This window comes from Lithobates pipiens, unplaced genomic scaffold (assembly GCF_037356315.1).
Source record: "Lithobates pipiens isolate NorthernLeopardFrog02 unplaced genomic scaffold, aLitPip1_a1.2 Scaffold_13, whole genome shotgun sequence".
In the NCBI taxonomy this organism is placed as follows: Eukaryota; Metazoa; Chordata; class Amphibia; order Anura; family Ranidae; genus Lithobates; species Lithobates pipiens.
In genome coordinates, this window is record NW_027507718.1 from 95,899,163 (window position 1) to 95,912,638 (window position 13,476).

At 45.5% G+C, this 13,476-nt stretch overlaps 1 protein-coding gene across 1 annotated transcript in view; it reads left to right on the forward strand.

Annotated features, from left to right (window-relative positions):
* The window catches only part of LOC143974163 (stimulated by retinoic acid gene 6 protein-like), a 107,374-nt gene that overhangs the window by 20,001 nt on the left and 73,897 nt on the right, over window positions 1-13,476 (forward strand). Inside the window, exons 3-7 of the mRNA XM_077475284.1 lie at window positions 564-664; window positions 2,551-2,681; window positions 4,403-4,523; window positions 5,566-5,611; window positions 5,808-5,936. Of these exons, the coding sequence (XP_077331410.1) occupies window positions 564-664; window positions 2,551-2,681; window positions 4,403-4,523; window positions 5,566-5,611; window positions 5,808-5,936 (528 nt within the window). The remainder of the gene's footprint in view (window positions 1-563; window positions 665-2,550; window positions 2,682-4,402; window positions 4,524-5,565; window positions 5,612-5,807; window positions 5,937-13,476) is intronic.

Genomic DNA, 13,476 nt, shown 5'->3' on the forward strand with positions numbered 1-13,476 from the left:
TCTCCTCTCCACAGCGATGACTTCTGTGTGAGGAGAGGAGGAGCCGATTGCCTAGCAACCGGCTGTTTGTTTACATCACATGACGGCCGTGATTGGACACGGCCGTCATGTGATCAGGAGGGCCAATCACAGAGCCCTCCTGCCGATCTGAGATGCGCCGTGTCCGGGTGACACGGGCGCATCGGGATCGCGCCGCTGCGCGGGCGCGCGCGCGCGCGATCCCGCTACTCCTGAATGACGTTCCTGAACGTCATATCAGGAGTAGGCGGCTCCCACCCGGCCGTATATGTGCATTGGCCGGGTGGGAAGTGGTTAAGGACGTGGTGGCAGGCTTCTTGGTCTGCTTCTTAGCAACCAGCTATATACAGTGAATGTAAGAAAAAAAAACACAAAAGCAAAATGAAAATCGTGGCAAAATTCATCACCATAGAGCTGGTGTAACATCTTAATTTCTGAAGCTAAACAGTGACCATTCTCTAGATTATGTTAGCGTAAAAAAATAATAATATTGGTTGCTTCTAAGTGTATTATGTGAAAGCCAAATCATGTTTTCCTTTTTAAAGGTTCTAATAATACTGGCACTTTCCTTTCTGGAGAGACGCATTAATAGGACACGATTCGATGATAAAATACAATTACTTGATAGAAGGTTTGGATTTGTAATGTAAGTACATACAACATATTTCTCATACAAGGACTTTCAAGTCTACTACAAATATGACCAGTGGCCTTACCTGCAATGGTTTTGACAATGTATCGCTGCATTTCTGCCTAAATTATTTTCTTCAGTTCCAATTTATAAATATCCTATCCCTTTAAAAACCTGCAAAATGTAATATATGGCAGCTGAAAATAACAACAATAAGGAAATATTTGCTGTCATTCACCTTCTGTGCTTAAATTACAGGAAAGTTTTTTGTAGCCAATTATAATGCATGGCAATAGTTTACCGAAGACACAGGCCATTTATGTTTTAAACTAATTTCTCTAGTCCCAGCATTAAATTTTAATTTATGATCTATTTGATAAAATATTGTAAGAGGAAGTGAACCCAAAGCTCCATAATAGCAAGAATGGGAGAGATTGTAAAGTACAGTTCTCTGCTGGTATTTTTGTGTTAAAGAATTCACTCTTGATTTAGGGCTAAACTCCAGCCAAACATCTAAACACACAGTTGGCATTTGCAATCATGCCAAGCCAATATTTACATATACTCCTACCATATAGCACAATCAGGAGGGGACAGCACTTTCTTTGTAAAGCCCCATACACACTACCAGATTTTCTGCTGACTTTTTCCTTCAGAATTACCAAAACCATACGGTATAATATGAGGTCAAACCTTAGGAGTTTCAATGTGTATGCAATCAGGCAGGCCCTTGCACTACAAAGTTTTGGTAAATCTGAAGGAAAAACTCAGCAGAAAATCAGATAGTGTGTATGGGGCTTTAGAGGTAAGCAATATTATGGTCATATCGCACTAATAAATCATCATCTGTACTCACTCTGCTCTCTCCTAGTGTCACCATGTTCCATGGTACATGGAGCATTACAGCCAGATTGGCATTTAGTGTTACCCTTCCCTCTCCCAGTTATAAGGAGATAAACTGTATCTGAGCACCACAAGCTGAAACTTCTGTTTAATTCAATTTTAATGTTCACAGCAAACTCACTCATCCACCCATGTCTCTATGTTTTATTTTATGCAGAAATCACTTTGAAAAACACCTCTTAGCATTTCTAGCATTAGCCAGAAAATTCATGTAGCATTTACTGCCTGGACTCCATCTGCCCTTAGCTCATGCATGCAGGCAGGAGGGTGTGCTTAGCTGAGAAAGCCCTTCTCTCATCCAGATGAAAGAAAAAAGAAAAAAAAAATCCCATGAAGGCTCCTGGGATGTATGACATAATTTTGGCCTAAAATAACAAACATGTCATACTTACCTGCTCCGTGCACCAGATAGCTCCAATCCTGGCCCCTCCCTCCTGCCGAGTGCCCCCCTAGCAAGCATTTGTTCTGTGTGTTAATTCACACATGGTGTGTGCCTCTAACATGATGTGCACTTTCTAAAGAATATATAAAGCTGAAGGCAGCAGATATACATGTTAAACTTATGTAGGGAGATTTGTTTCATCCCTATGTATCATCTGAGGCTGTTCACTTCACTGGATCACTTCACTGGATTTTTTACATCCACTTCAAGTTTAAAAATGATTTCAACAACAGTCAAACTGATAGAATGAATTTTCACTTATGTTTTGCTTTCTGTAACAACATAATAAAACACAATAAGGGACTGTGTGGATGGTCTTTTGCTCAAATGAGTATTGCATCTGCATACAAGTCTGCGGCAATGCAAAACCCACTTGAAGCATGTCAGAAAGAGGTCAGCTACAGGTCAAATGTACCAGTCAATGCCATTGACAGAAGCCCAAAACCTGTCGACAAAGTCCCTAATAGTGTCAGCAGAAGCCTTCATGTTGTCTTTTACTTTGTATGTATTCTTTAAGTGCCAATGCTCCTCTAATCCACTGCTTCTGTGTGGTCAGTCCTCTAGATCTTATAGGGACCTTTAAAAATAGATGGACATTTGGCTTTGCCTTCGGGGCAATTGCAAACAAAGTAATGTCACTGTTTTCTGAGGAATACCTGCCACCGGGCGTGCCACCATGGGCAAAAGGTAGGAGTTTTACTGAATGCAGTCACTTTGATTTACTTTGTCAGTTATCTTACCCAGTTTGAACAAGCCACACTGGTCCACGCTATAAAACAGCCAAGACTTTAACCAATAATTGTCTGGTATTATATGCAAAAGTAATGCCAATGAAGAGCCACAACTTAAGCAAGTGGGCCAATGGTAAGAAGTGGCAAGGAATAGTAGTAAAATTGGCAGCAGACACAACATCCTGCAGGTACACTGTTATGTGATTGAAATCAACTTTACCCAAATGGCAATGCAGAAGGAGGACATGCATAAATATGAAGGAACATAGATAGATTCTGGGGACGGGTGGGTGGGGATATAAAGTAATTTCCTATATATACTTCTTACGTAATTTATTTCTCTGTGAAATAAAGTAAAGGCACACCCTGTGTATGGTAATGACCCTGTACAAAGTGGCTAGTGTAGTCATGAAGAACCCATCCTGGGGTAGGCCTCTCGTGTAACCCTTTCTTAGTGTGACCCTTGCTCAATGAGGAGGGAAACATGGAGGATGTGATGACCACCCTCTCACATGACCTGCCACCTACCCTACATATTTTGGCACACAACAAGGGTGGAAACAGGGAGGACATGATGACTACCCTGTCACATACCTGACACCTACCCTACATACCTGACAAGATAGGAAACAAAAGGCTCCCTTTTCAGGGTATGTCTTCTACCAGCATCTTGGAACTGTCTCCCACCATCAGCTGGCCAAATTGCAAGGATTTTGGGGTTCTTAGGGGAACACAGTATTCTCGACACCTCCTACAAGGGAAGTGTTCTCAGGCATTCCGTGGTCTGTAAGACCATATTAAATTGCTGCTGAAAAAGTTCCTTGGTGATGAATATTACCTTTCTGCTTAATTAAGTGTGTAACCTACAACTAATATGATTCAATTTCTGTAAACTACCCTATTCCTGTGATCATTCAATTCCTGCAATATAAAGTAACGTCCAGGCATTAACGCCTTTTGACTCCTCCCAGTTCCCGGGTGCACTGATTAAGCCCCACCCATAAATGGATTTAGTCCCATTTCTCACATGCGGACTGTTTGTCTGTTTTTCATCCACTTGTTGATGGATGAAAAACAGACATCAATGCATCTCAATGGAAAAACAGATGTAAATGGATGCATTTACATCCGTTTACATTCGCTTCCGTCAACATCTGTTTTTTGGAATGGATCAAAGCCCTATTTTTCTTCCGTTACAAAAACAAATCGGACGAAAAACGTATGTAAATGGTCCGTTTTTGCATGAATGAATGGCTCCAGGACTCAAGGGGTTAAGGGCTCTCGCTGGCAGATGTAAAAAACTGATGTAAAAATGGATTAAAAACTGATGACAAACTGATGTAAACTTAATTCTTTTTTGCTTTAAAAAAAAAGTGACTGAACTGATGAAATTAACGGTCTGCATGTGTAAACGGGCCTTAGGCTTAGTGGATTCTAGCATGTGATGTTGAAGAGTAGGGTAATGGAAAGAAAAGGTCAGCCCTCTTGTAACAAGATTTTCCCAATAATATCAGGAAAAATTATACATTATATACAATATAAAATATTATAACCTTACAACTAAATATCTTTTTACAGTAATATTTTATTGATGTCATTATTATTGCTCTTGATTGTAGTGTAGAATGTTTTTGTATCTTTGCCCAGATATTTACCCTGTTTCTATTTATTTTCTAGCACTTGGCCTTTTAGTGGGAGCTATTGAAGTTGGACTGTCCTATTACCCAATTTTTGCATGTCTCACTACCAATAATAAAATAATCGGATCCCTAACAGGATTTCTTTATACTCTTACCTGGTGTGTATTAATTCTCTACTTTGCATAGTTTCCTATATCTCATAAAGCTGACTATGCTACCTGTTCACTGATCACGAATGCTTGTTTTTAAAGTGTTTGATTTTGTGATGATATAAGTAAATTTATAACAGAACATGCAATAATAAGGCAATACTTAAAAAAAAAAAGAAAAAAACGGGTTTGCAGTTTTATAAATAGAACTAAAGTACTTGTGAAAATTGGTTGTTAATAAAAAGGGCTGGCTGTACCATAACTTGGTCAAACAGCCTGAATTATGGTATGTTATAAACAGCCTAGGTTAAGTTAATGCTTATTATGGAAATTAAATCATTTTACTTTTGTAATGATAGTGGAACCCCGGGCAAACAGCTGAATGCACACTGTTGTTAGTCACTCTTTCCATTTTCACAACTCCATTACTTTGCATTGCCATAGCCTCTGCTCTGCTGTTTTCTAATTCTGGCTTCCTGGGTTACCTACCTGCTGATTAGAGAGACGATGGTGACGATTGATTGTCCAGTGAACAGACTGGTGTCAGAGAGGTGACAAAGCTCCAGCATTTGTGTCACCTGCCTAGTTGGCAGGAGTGTGTTATTTACAATACTTGCTGAACGAAACTTGGAATGGGTAATGCGGTCTACACATTTTCATTTCTTTTTAGCTGTTGGCTGGGAGTACCAGGTTAGGGCTATATGGGTATGGGAGTATGGATATGGGTTTGGATATAATTCTGGTAGAAACTTACATTGAAGGAGACTACAGAGAACCTATCTGGGTAGAAGTTCTATCAACTTGCTTCTGGAGCTGGTTTTAAGTTATTATTCAGACTGCAGAAGCATTCCATATAAAATGCATTAACTTCTACAAACAGCACATGGGGCCAAACGGAGAATACATCAAAATGACCAGGGAATACAGCAGAGCATCTTCTTAAACGTATTTTAATGTATACAGCAGTCACCATCAATGCAGTCTGATGACTTAATTAATATATTTTATATATATATGTTTCATTTTGTACTAATTCTAGAAATATTTTTAGGTTTATAGTGACAATGATTGCCATTGCATCATGCCCTCATGGGGAGGTAAGTGTTATGGATTCTTTTTAGTCACAGGTCTTCTCTAAGTTTTAAACTACAGTATTTTTGCTGTAGAAACTTTTAAATGTCTTCAGTTATATACTAGAGATTGAATACACAGAAGATGATTTATTAATGTCCTTTTCTCTTTATTCAGTACATATACAGTATAAATGTGATACATTTTTATTGGGTTTTTCAGATCGTAGGTCAGTATGAAAAGGTTATTTTTTATTGGCCAGCTCTCTTGTGCTTGATCTTCTTAATGGGACGGTTTGTTCACATATTTATAAAATCCATTAGAATACTGCTTGGAGCTGACATCAGAGATGTAAGTATGAATGCAAAACATTTACATGATAACTCTACCATTAAACAATTTATCATTGTGTCAGATTAGACATTTAACATTTTATCCACAAAAAAATACCATTAAAGCAGTGGTCATCAACCCTGTCCTCAGGCCTCACTAACAGGCCAGGTTTTATGTATTACCTTGGAGAGATGCAGACTAGAATACTGCAATCACTGAGCAGAAAATTATATCACCTATGATGTATTTCAGTTATCTTGCAAACCTGGCCTGTTAGTTGGCCTTGAGGACAGTGTTGGTTTTGCTTTAAAGTACATACAGATGTTAGATTCTAGACACCAGATTCCAATCATATCTTCATATAATATCTTCCAAACTATGGGAAGAATTGTGCGACTGGGTGGGATTCTTCTGGCTGATTGTTTTTGTGCCCCAGAGATAGGACTTTTGTGCTAAAGATATCTGTATAGTACATAAAACACAGAGTGATACAAACATTAAAGAAAACATTTATGTATAAAGCTGGAAAACATGCAATGAACTGCTATCATGGTAATGAGTAGTGATGGACGAACTTCCGACGGGACGTTTCGCGAACGCGAAACGCGAACGGACACAAACGTTCGCGAAAACGACCGTTCGCCGCGGGCTCCATTGACTTCAATGGGAGGCGAATTTCGCAAACCTTTAGGTCGAATTTGCGGCCACGGGGTAATTATTAGGGGGTAGCACGTAGTCCCACCACCTGGACAATAGCATAATACATGTATGAGGTGAATTTGGGATCGATAACTACAAGCATTTTTTTTTTATTTGGGAAATTGTTCTGACAATTCAGGACTATGGAGCTAATGAAGGCAATGGAGGAGAGGGAAGGTCAGGGACCAGGGTAGGCAAACAAGAGGGTGCAGGAGATACAGAGCACTGACAGCAGCACCGTAATACAGAGCACTGACATCAGCACCGTGACATACAGCGCTGACAGCAGCTCCGTGACATACAGCGCTGACAGCAGCTCCGTGACATACAGCGCTGACAGCAGCTCCGTGACATACAGCGCTGACAGCAGCTCCGTGACATACAGCGCTGACAGCAGCTCCGTGACATACAGCGCTGACAGCAGCACCGTGACATACAGCGCTGACAGCAGCTCCGTGACATACAGCGCTGACAGCAGCTCCGTGACATACAGCGCTGACAGCAGCTCCGTGACATACAGCACTGACAGCAGCTCCGTGACATACAGCGCTGACAGCAGCTCCGTGACATACAGCGCTGACAGCAGCACCGTGACATACAGCGCTGACAGCAGCTCCGTGACATACAGCGCTGACAGCAGCTCCGTGACATACAGCGCTGACAGCAGCTCCGTGACATACAGCGCTGACAGCAGCTCCGTGACATACAGCGCTGACAGCAGCTCCGTGACATACAGCGCTGACAGCAGCTCCGTGACATACAGCGCTGACAGCAGCTCCGTGACATACAGCGCTGACAGCAGCTCCGTGACATACAGCGCTGACAGCAGCTCCGTGACATACAGCGCTGACAGCAGCTCCGTGACATACAGCGCTGACAGCAGCTCCGTGACATACAGCGCTGACAGCAGCACCGTAAGCAGCCCCAGGAGGAAGTCAGCACAGCACAGGGATGGTGTGATCCCCTCATAATAAGAACCCCCAGGAGGAAGTCAGCACAGCACAGGGATGGTGGGAGCCCCTCATAATAAGAACACCCAGGAGGAAGTCAGCACAGCACAGGGATGGTGGGAACCCCTCATAATAAGCAGCCCCAGTAGAAATATGACACCGCTCAACCTCTTCAAAGAGGAGGGTAGGGGCATATAGTACGGTGTGCTTTTTTGGGTCAGGGAAGTGAGCCAAATGAATTAAGAAGGTCTGTGTGCTTGATTCCAAAAATTGTTTATAGACATATACATGGTCTACTGATCACATGTGTTGAATTCCTCCGAGATCCATGCCTCATTCATTTTTAGAAATGTGAGGTAGTTAACACTGTGGTGAGCTAGGCGAGTACGCTTATCGGTCACAATCCCCCCTGCTGCGCTGAACGTCCTTTCGGACAGGACACTGGATGAGGGGCAAGCCAACAGTTCGATTGCAAATTGGGCAAGCTCTGGCCAGAGGTCAAGCCTGCCCACCCAGTAGTCTAGGGGTTCATCACTCCTCAGAGCGTCCACATCGGCCGTTAACCCAATGTAGTCGGACACCTGACGGTCTAGGCGTTCCCTGATGCTGGATCCGGATGACACCTGTCGATGGGTCGGCTGAAAGAATGACCTCATATCCGAAGTCACCAACACATCTTCAAACCGGCCTCTTCTTGCAGGCGCTGTTGGATTGGTACCCGCAAATCCTTCTCTGGGAGTGGGAATTGCTCCTCTGCCAGCGCACGCAAAAGCAGAATGCAGCATTTCTCGAAGCAAGGCCTGGAAGTGCTGCATTCTGACAGCCCTCTGCGACGGCGGTAACATTTCCGCCATTTTGTGTTTGTACCGGGGGTCTAAGTACGTTGCCACCCAGTACTGGTCCTTGACCCTCATGCTTTTTATACGGGGGTCCCTATTAAAACACTGGAGCATGAAGGCCCCCATTTGCACTAAAGTGGAAGCGGTGTGGTGGCCTGGCTCCTGCTCATCATCCAGGATAATGTCGTCCTCTTCATTCTCCTCTCCCCATCCTCGCACAACAGGGATCCCAGAAAGGTTTAAAGCATGCTCTTCTTGCTCCTGCTCATCCGCCCCGGCACCATCCTCCTCTGACTCCTCATCAGACTCCTGTTGTTGACTTGTCTCAGATAGAGTAGCCCCCCCTGGGAATTCATCCAGCATTGCGACTTCCTCATCTTCCCGCTCCTGCTCCTCCACAGCCTGATCAATGACACGACGCAATGCACGCTCCAGAAAGAAGGCATAAGGTACCATGTCACTGATGGCGCCATGGCTGCGACTGACCAGTTTGGTGATCTCCTCAAATGGCCGCAGAAGTCTGCATGTGTCGCGCATGAGCAGCCACTGGCGCGGTGAAAAAAAACCCAGCTCCCCAGAACCGTTTCTTTCGCAGAGTTCATACAGGTAGACGTTAACTGCACGTTTCTGCTGGAGCAGCCTATCAAGCATATAGAAGGTTGAGTTCCATCGCGTCGGGCAATCGCAAATAAGACGTCTGACCGGCAGATGGTGTCGCCGCTGAATGTCAGCAAGGCGAGCCATGGCCGTGTAAGATCTTCTGAAATGGGCCGAGATTTTCCTTGCCTGCCGCAAGATGTCCTGGACCCCAGGGTATTTGACAAGGAATCGCTGCACGACCAAGTTTAAGACGTGTGCCATGCACGGCACGTGCGTGATTTTGCCCTGTTTCAATGCGCTAAGCAGATTGGCACCGTTGTCACACACCACTTTACCAACTGTCAAATTGAGCGGTGTTAGCCACTCATCTGCCTGTGAACGCAAAGCTGAAAGGAGTGCCGGGCCAGTGTGGCTCTTTGCTTCCAGGCACAACAGACGCAGCACGGCATGGCAACGTCTCACCTGGCATGTGGAATAGGTTCTGGGGAGCTTGGGCGGTGCAGTGGAAGAGACGCTAGCAGCGGAAAAGGAGGAGGCAGCTGAGGAGGAGAGGGAGGAGGATGGAGTAGGAGGAGGAGAAGAAGAGTCAGGCCTGCATGCAATCCGTGGCGGTAAAACCAAATCTACACGGGTGCCACGGGTTACATGCTTGACGGCCGTCAGAAGGTTCACCCAGTGGGCAGTAAAACTGATATACCTTCCCTGCCCGTGTTTGCTAGACCACGTGTCTGTGGTCAGATGTATCTTGGCACCGACACTGTGTGCCAGAGATACATTCACTTGCCGCTGAACATGGCCATATAGCTCTGGGATGCCCTTCTCTGAGAAATACTTCCTTCCTGGGACCTTCCATTGTGGTGTTCCAATGGCCACAAATTTGCGAAAGGCCTCCGAGTCCACCAGTTTATATGGCAGTAGTTGGCGGGCTATGAGTTCTGACAAGCCAGCCGCCAACCGTTGGGCAAGAGGGTTATCCGGCGTCATCATTTTTTTACGCTCAAACATTAGGCCCACGGAAGCCTGCCTTTTTGCAGAAAAATGTGAGCTTGGCGTGATGGAAGGTGGAGTGGAGGACAATTGTGAGGAGAGAGGAGAAGGAGAAGTAGAAGACGAGGCTGGACGGTGAGAGCCTGCAGTGTGGCTTTGTGTGTTCCGTTGCTCCCACTGGGCTCGGTGATGGCTGCTCATGTGCCTTCTTAAGGCGGTCGTCCCTAGGTGAGTATTGGGCTTACCGCGACTAACGCGTTGACTGCAAAGATTGCAGATGGCAACGCTATTGTCAGCAGCGGACACGTTAAAAAAAGCCCACACTGCGGAGCCATGTGCCGGTGTCCTGGGAGCGCCAGATGTGACCGTACATGGTCGATGACTCGCTCCTGATACATTTGCAGTCTGCTTTGTCCCTGCTGTGCAATGTAAGTCATTGCTGCTTCTCCTCCCTATCTGCTGGTCCATATCTCCCTCTGAACTCCCCTCCTCTTCCTCTCTTGTGGGCACCCACGTGACATCACTAGACACGTCATCATCAACGTCACCTTCCCCACCGCTATAAGTAGAGTAGGCAGCAACACCGGGGACCAACCTCCTCCTTGGGCTGATCTGGGTACTGGCGTCAGACTGCTGAGTAGCGCTTGTTGCTACCTCCTCTTCCTGATCCAATACCAAGAGTGGCTGCGCATCAGAAATGTCCTCTTGATATGGATCGGAAAATAATTCCAGTGACTCAAGCGGAAGGTATGTGGTGGTGGTGGTGGTGGTCGTGTTGTTGGTGGTAGTGTCTTTGGGGGTGCACATAGCAGAGAGTGAAGAAGAGGGTGCAGATCGAGAGGATGAGGAGGGTGCAGAAGAGTAAGGCTGAGCGAGCCACTCAACCAAGTCTGGTGCATCCTTTAAAGTAATTGAACGCACCTTCTGCAACTTCCCACTTTGGCTCAAGCCTGTTGCTCCTGCCCTACCCCTACCACCCCTGCGGAAGGGCCTGCCTCTTCCTCTGCATGTCATTTTTTAAATGACCCTGTGACAAAACTCTTAGTCCCTATACCGCTGAAGGACTGCTGCAGTATAGGTGAGCGGTCAGCAGTGGTGCACGTCAACCCTATCTATTGTGGACCTATAGCGGTCCTTACAGAACAGCAGACTGTACCGCACTCAAGCCTATGTACCGTAGCACCCTATACCAAGTTACCAGTCCTTATAAGAACTTTTGTGGACCAAGCAGGTTGTGTATTAGTGTTTAGCAGACTGTACGTCAGTCCCTATACCGCTGAAGGACTGCTGCAGTATAGGGCAGCGGTCAGCAGTGGTGCACGTCAACCCTATCTATTGTGGACCGATAGCGGTCCTTACAGAACAGCAGACTGTACCGCACTCAAGCCTATGTACCGTAGCACCCTATACCAAGTTACCAGTCCTTATAAGAACTTTTGTGGACCAAGCAGGTTGTGTATTAGTGTTTAGCAGACTGTACGTCAGTCCCTATACCGCTGAAGGACTGCTGCAGTATAGGGCAGCGGTCAGCAGTGGTGCACGTCAACCCTATCTATTGTGGACCGATAGCGGTCCTTACAGAACAGCAGACTGTACCGCACTCAAGCCTATGTACCGTAGCACCCTATACCAAGTTACCAGTCCTTATAAGAACTTTTGTGGAACAAGCAGGTTGTGTGTTAGTGATTAGCAGACTGTACGTCAGTCCCTATACCGCTGAAGGACTGCTGCAGTATAGGTGAGCGGTCAGCAGTGGTGCACGTCAACCCTATCTATTGTGGACCGATAGCGGTCCTTACAGAACAGCAGACTGTACCGCACTCAAGCCTATGTACCGTAGCACCCTATACCAAGTTACCAGTCCTTATAAGAACTTTTGTGGACCAAGCAGGTTGTGTATTAGTGTTTAGCAGACTGTACGTCAGTCCCTATACCGCTGAAGGACTGCTGCAGTATAGGGCAGCGGTCAGCAGTGGTGCACGTCAACCCTATCTATTGTGGACCGATAGCGGTCCTTACAGAACAGCAGACTGTACCGCACTCAAGCCTATGTACCGTAGCACCCTATACCAAGTTACCAGTCCTTATAAGAACTTTTGTGGACCAAGCAGGTTGTGTGTTAGTGTTTAGCAGACTGTACGTCAGTCCCTATACCGCTGAAGGACTGCTGCAGTATAGGGCAGCGGTCAGCAGTGGTGCACGTCAACCCTATCTATTGTGGACCGATAGCGGTCCTTACAGAACAGCAGACTGTACCGCACTCAAGCCTATGTACCGTAGCACCCTATACCAAGTTACCAGTCCTTATAAGAACTTTTGTGGAACAAGCAGGTTGTGTGTTAGTGATTAGCAGACTGTACGTCAGTCCCTATACCGCTGAAGGACTGCTGCAGTATAGGTGAGCGGTCAGCAGTGGTGCACGTCAACCCTATCTATTGTGGACCGATAGCGGTCCTTACAGAACAGCAGACTGTACCGCACTCAAGCCTATGTACCGTAGCACCCTATACCAAGTTACCAGTCCTTATAAGAACTTTTGTGGACCAAGCAGGTTGTGTATTAGTGTTTAGCAGACTGTACGTCAGTCCCTATACCGCTGAAGGACTGCTGCAGTATAGGGCAGCGGTCAGCAGTGGTGCACGTCAACCCTATCTATTGTGGACCGATAGCGGTCCTTACAGAACAGCAGACTGTACCGCACTCAAGCCTATGTACCGTAGCACCCTATACCAAGTTACCAGTCCTTATAAGAACTTTTGTGGACCAAGCAGGTTGTGTATTAGTGTTTAGCAGACTGTACGTCAGTCCCTATACCGCTGAAGGACTGCTGCAGTATAGGGCAGCGGTCAGCAGTGGTGCACGTCAACCCTATCTATTGTGGACCGATAGCGGTCCTTACAGAACAGCAGACTGTACCGCACTCAAGCCTATGTACCGTAGCACCCTATACCAAGTTACCAGTCCTTATAAGAACTTTTGTGGAACAAGCAGGTTGTGTGTTAGTGATTAGCAGACTGTACGTCAGTCCCTATACCGCTGAAGGACTGCTGCAGTATAGGGCAGCGGTCAGCAGTGGTGCACGTCAACCCTATCTATTGTGGACCGATAGCGGTCCTTACAGAACAGCAGACTGTACCGCACTCAAGCCTATGTACCGTAGCACCCTATACCAAGTTACCAGTCCTTATAAGAACTTTTGTGGAACAAGTGAGTTGTGAATGTTTAGCAGACTGCAGCAGAAGGGCAGCAGTCAAGTATAATATCCTTTCTATATTTGGAAGAAAGAATATTATACATGTACAAGCCTATTACTGTACCACTGATACCAGTCCTGAAAAGAACCTTTGTGGAACTAATAATAACAGCAAGTCTTTAAAATTACCCTCACTGCCTGACAACACTGCTTCCTTCCTGTCCCTATACAAATTGGCAAAAAAAGAGAACGATTAGTGGTTACTGGAACAGCTCTTTTGTGGACCTTGA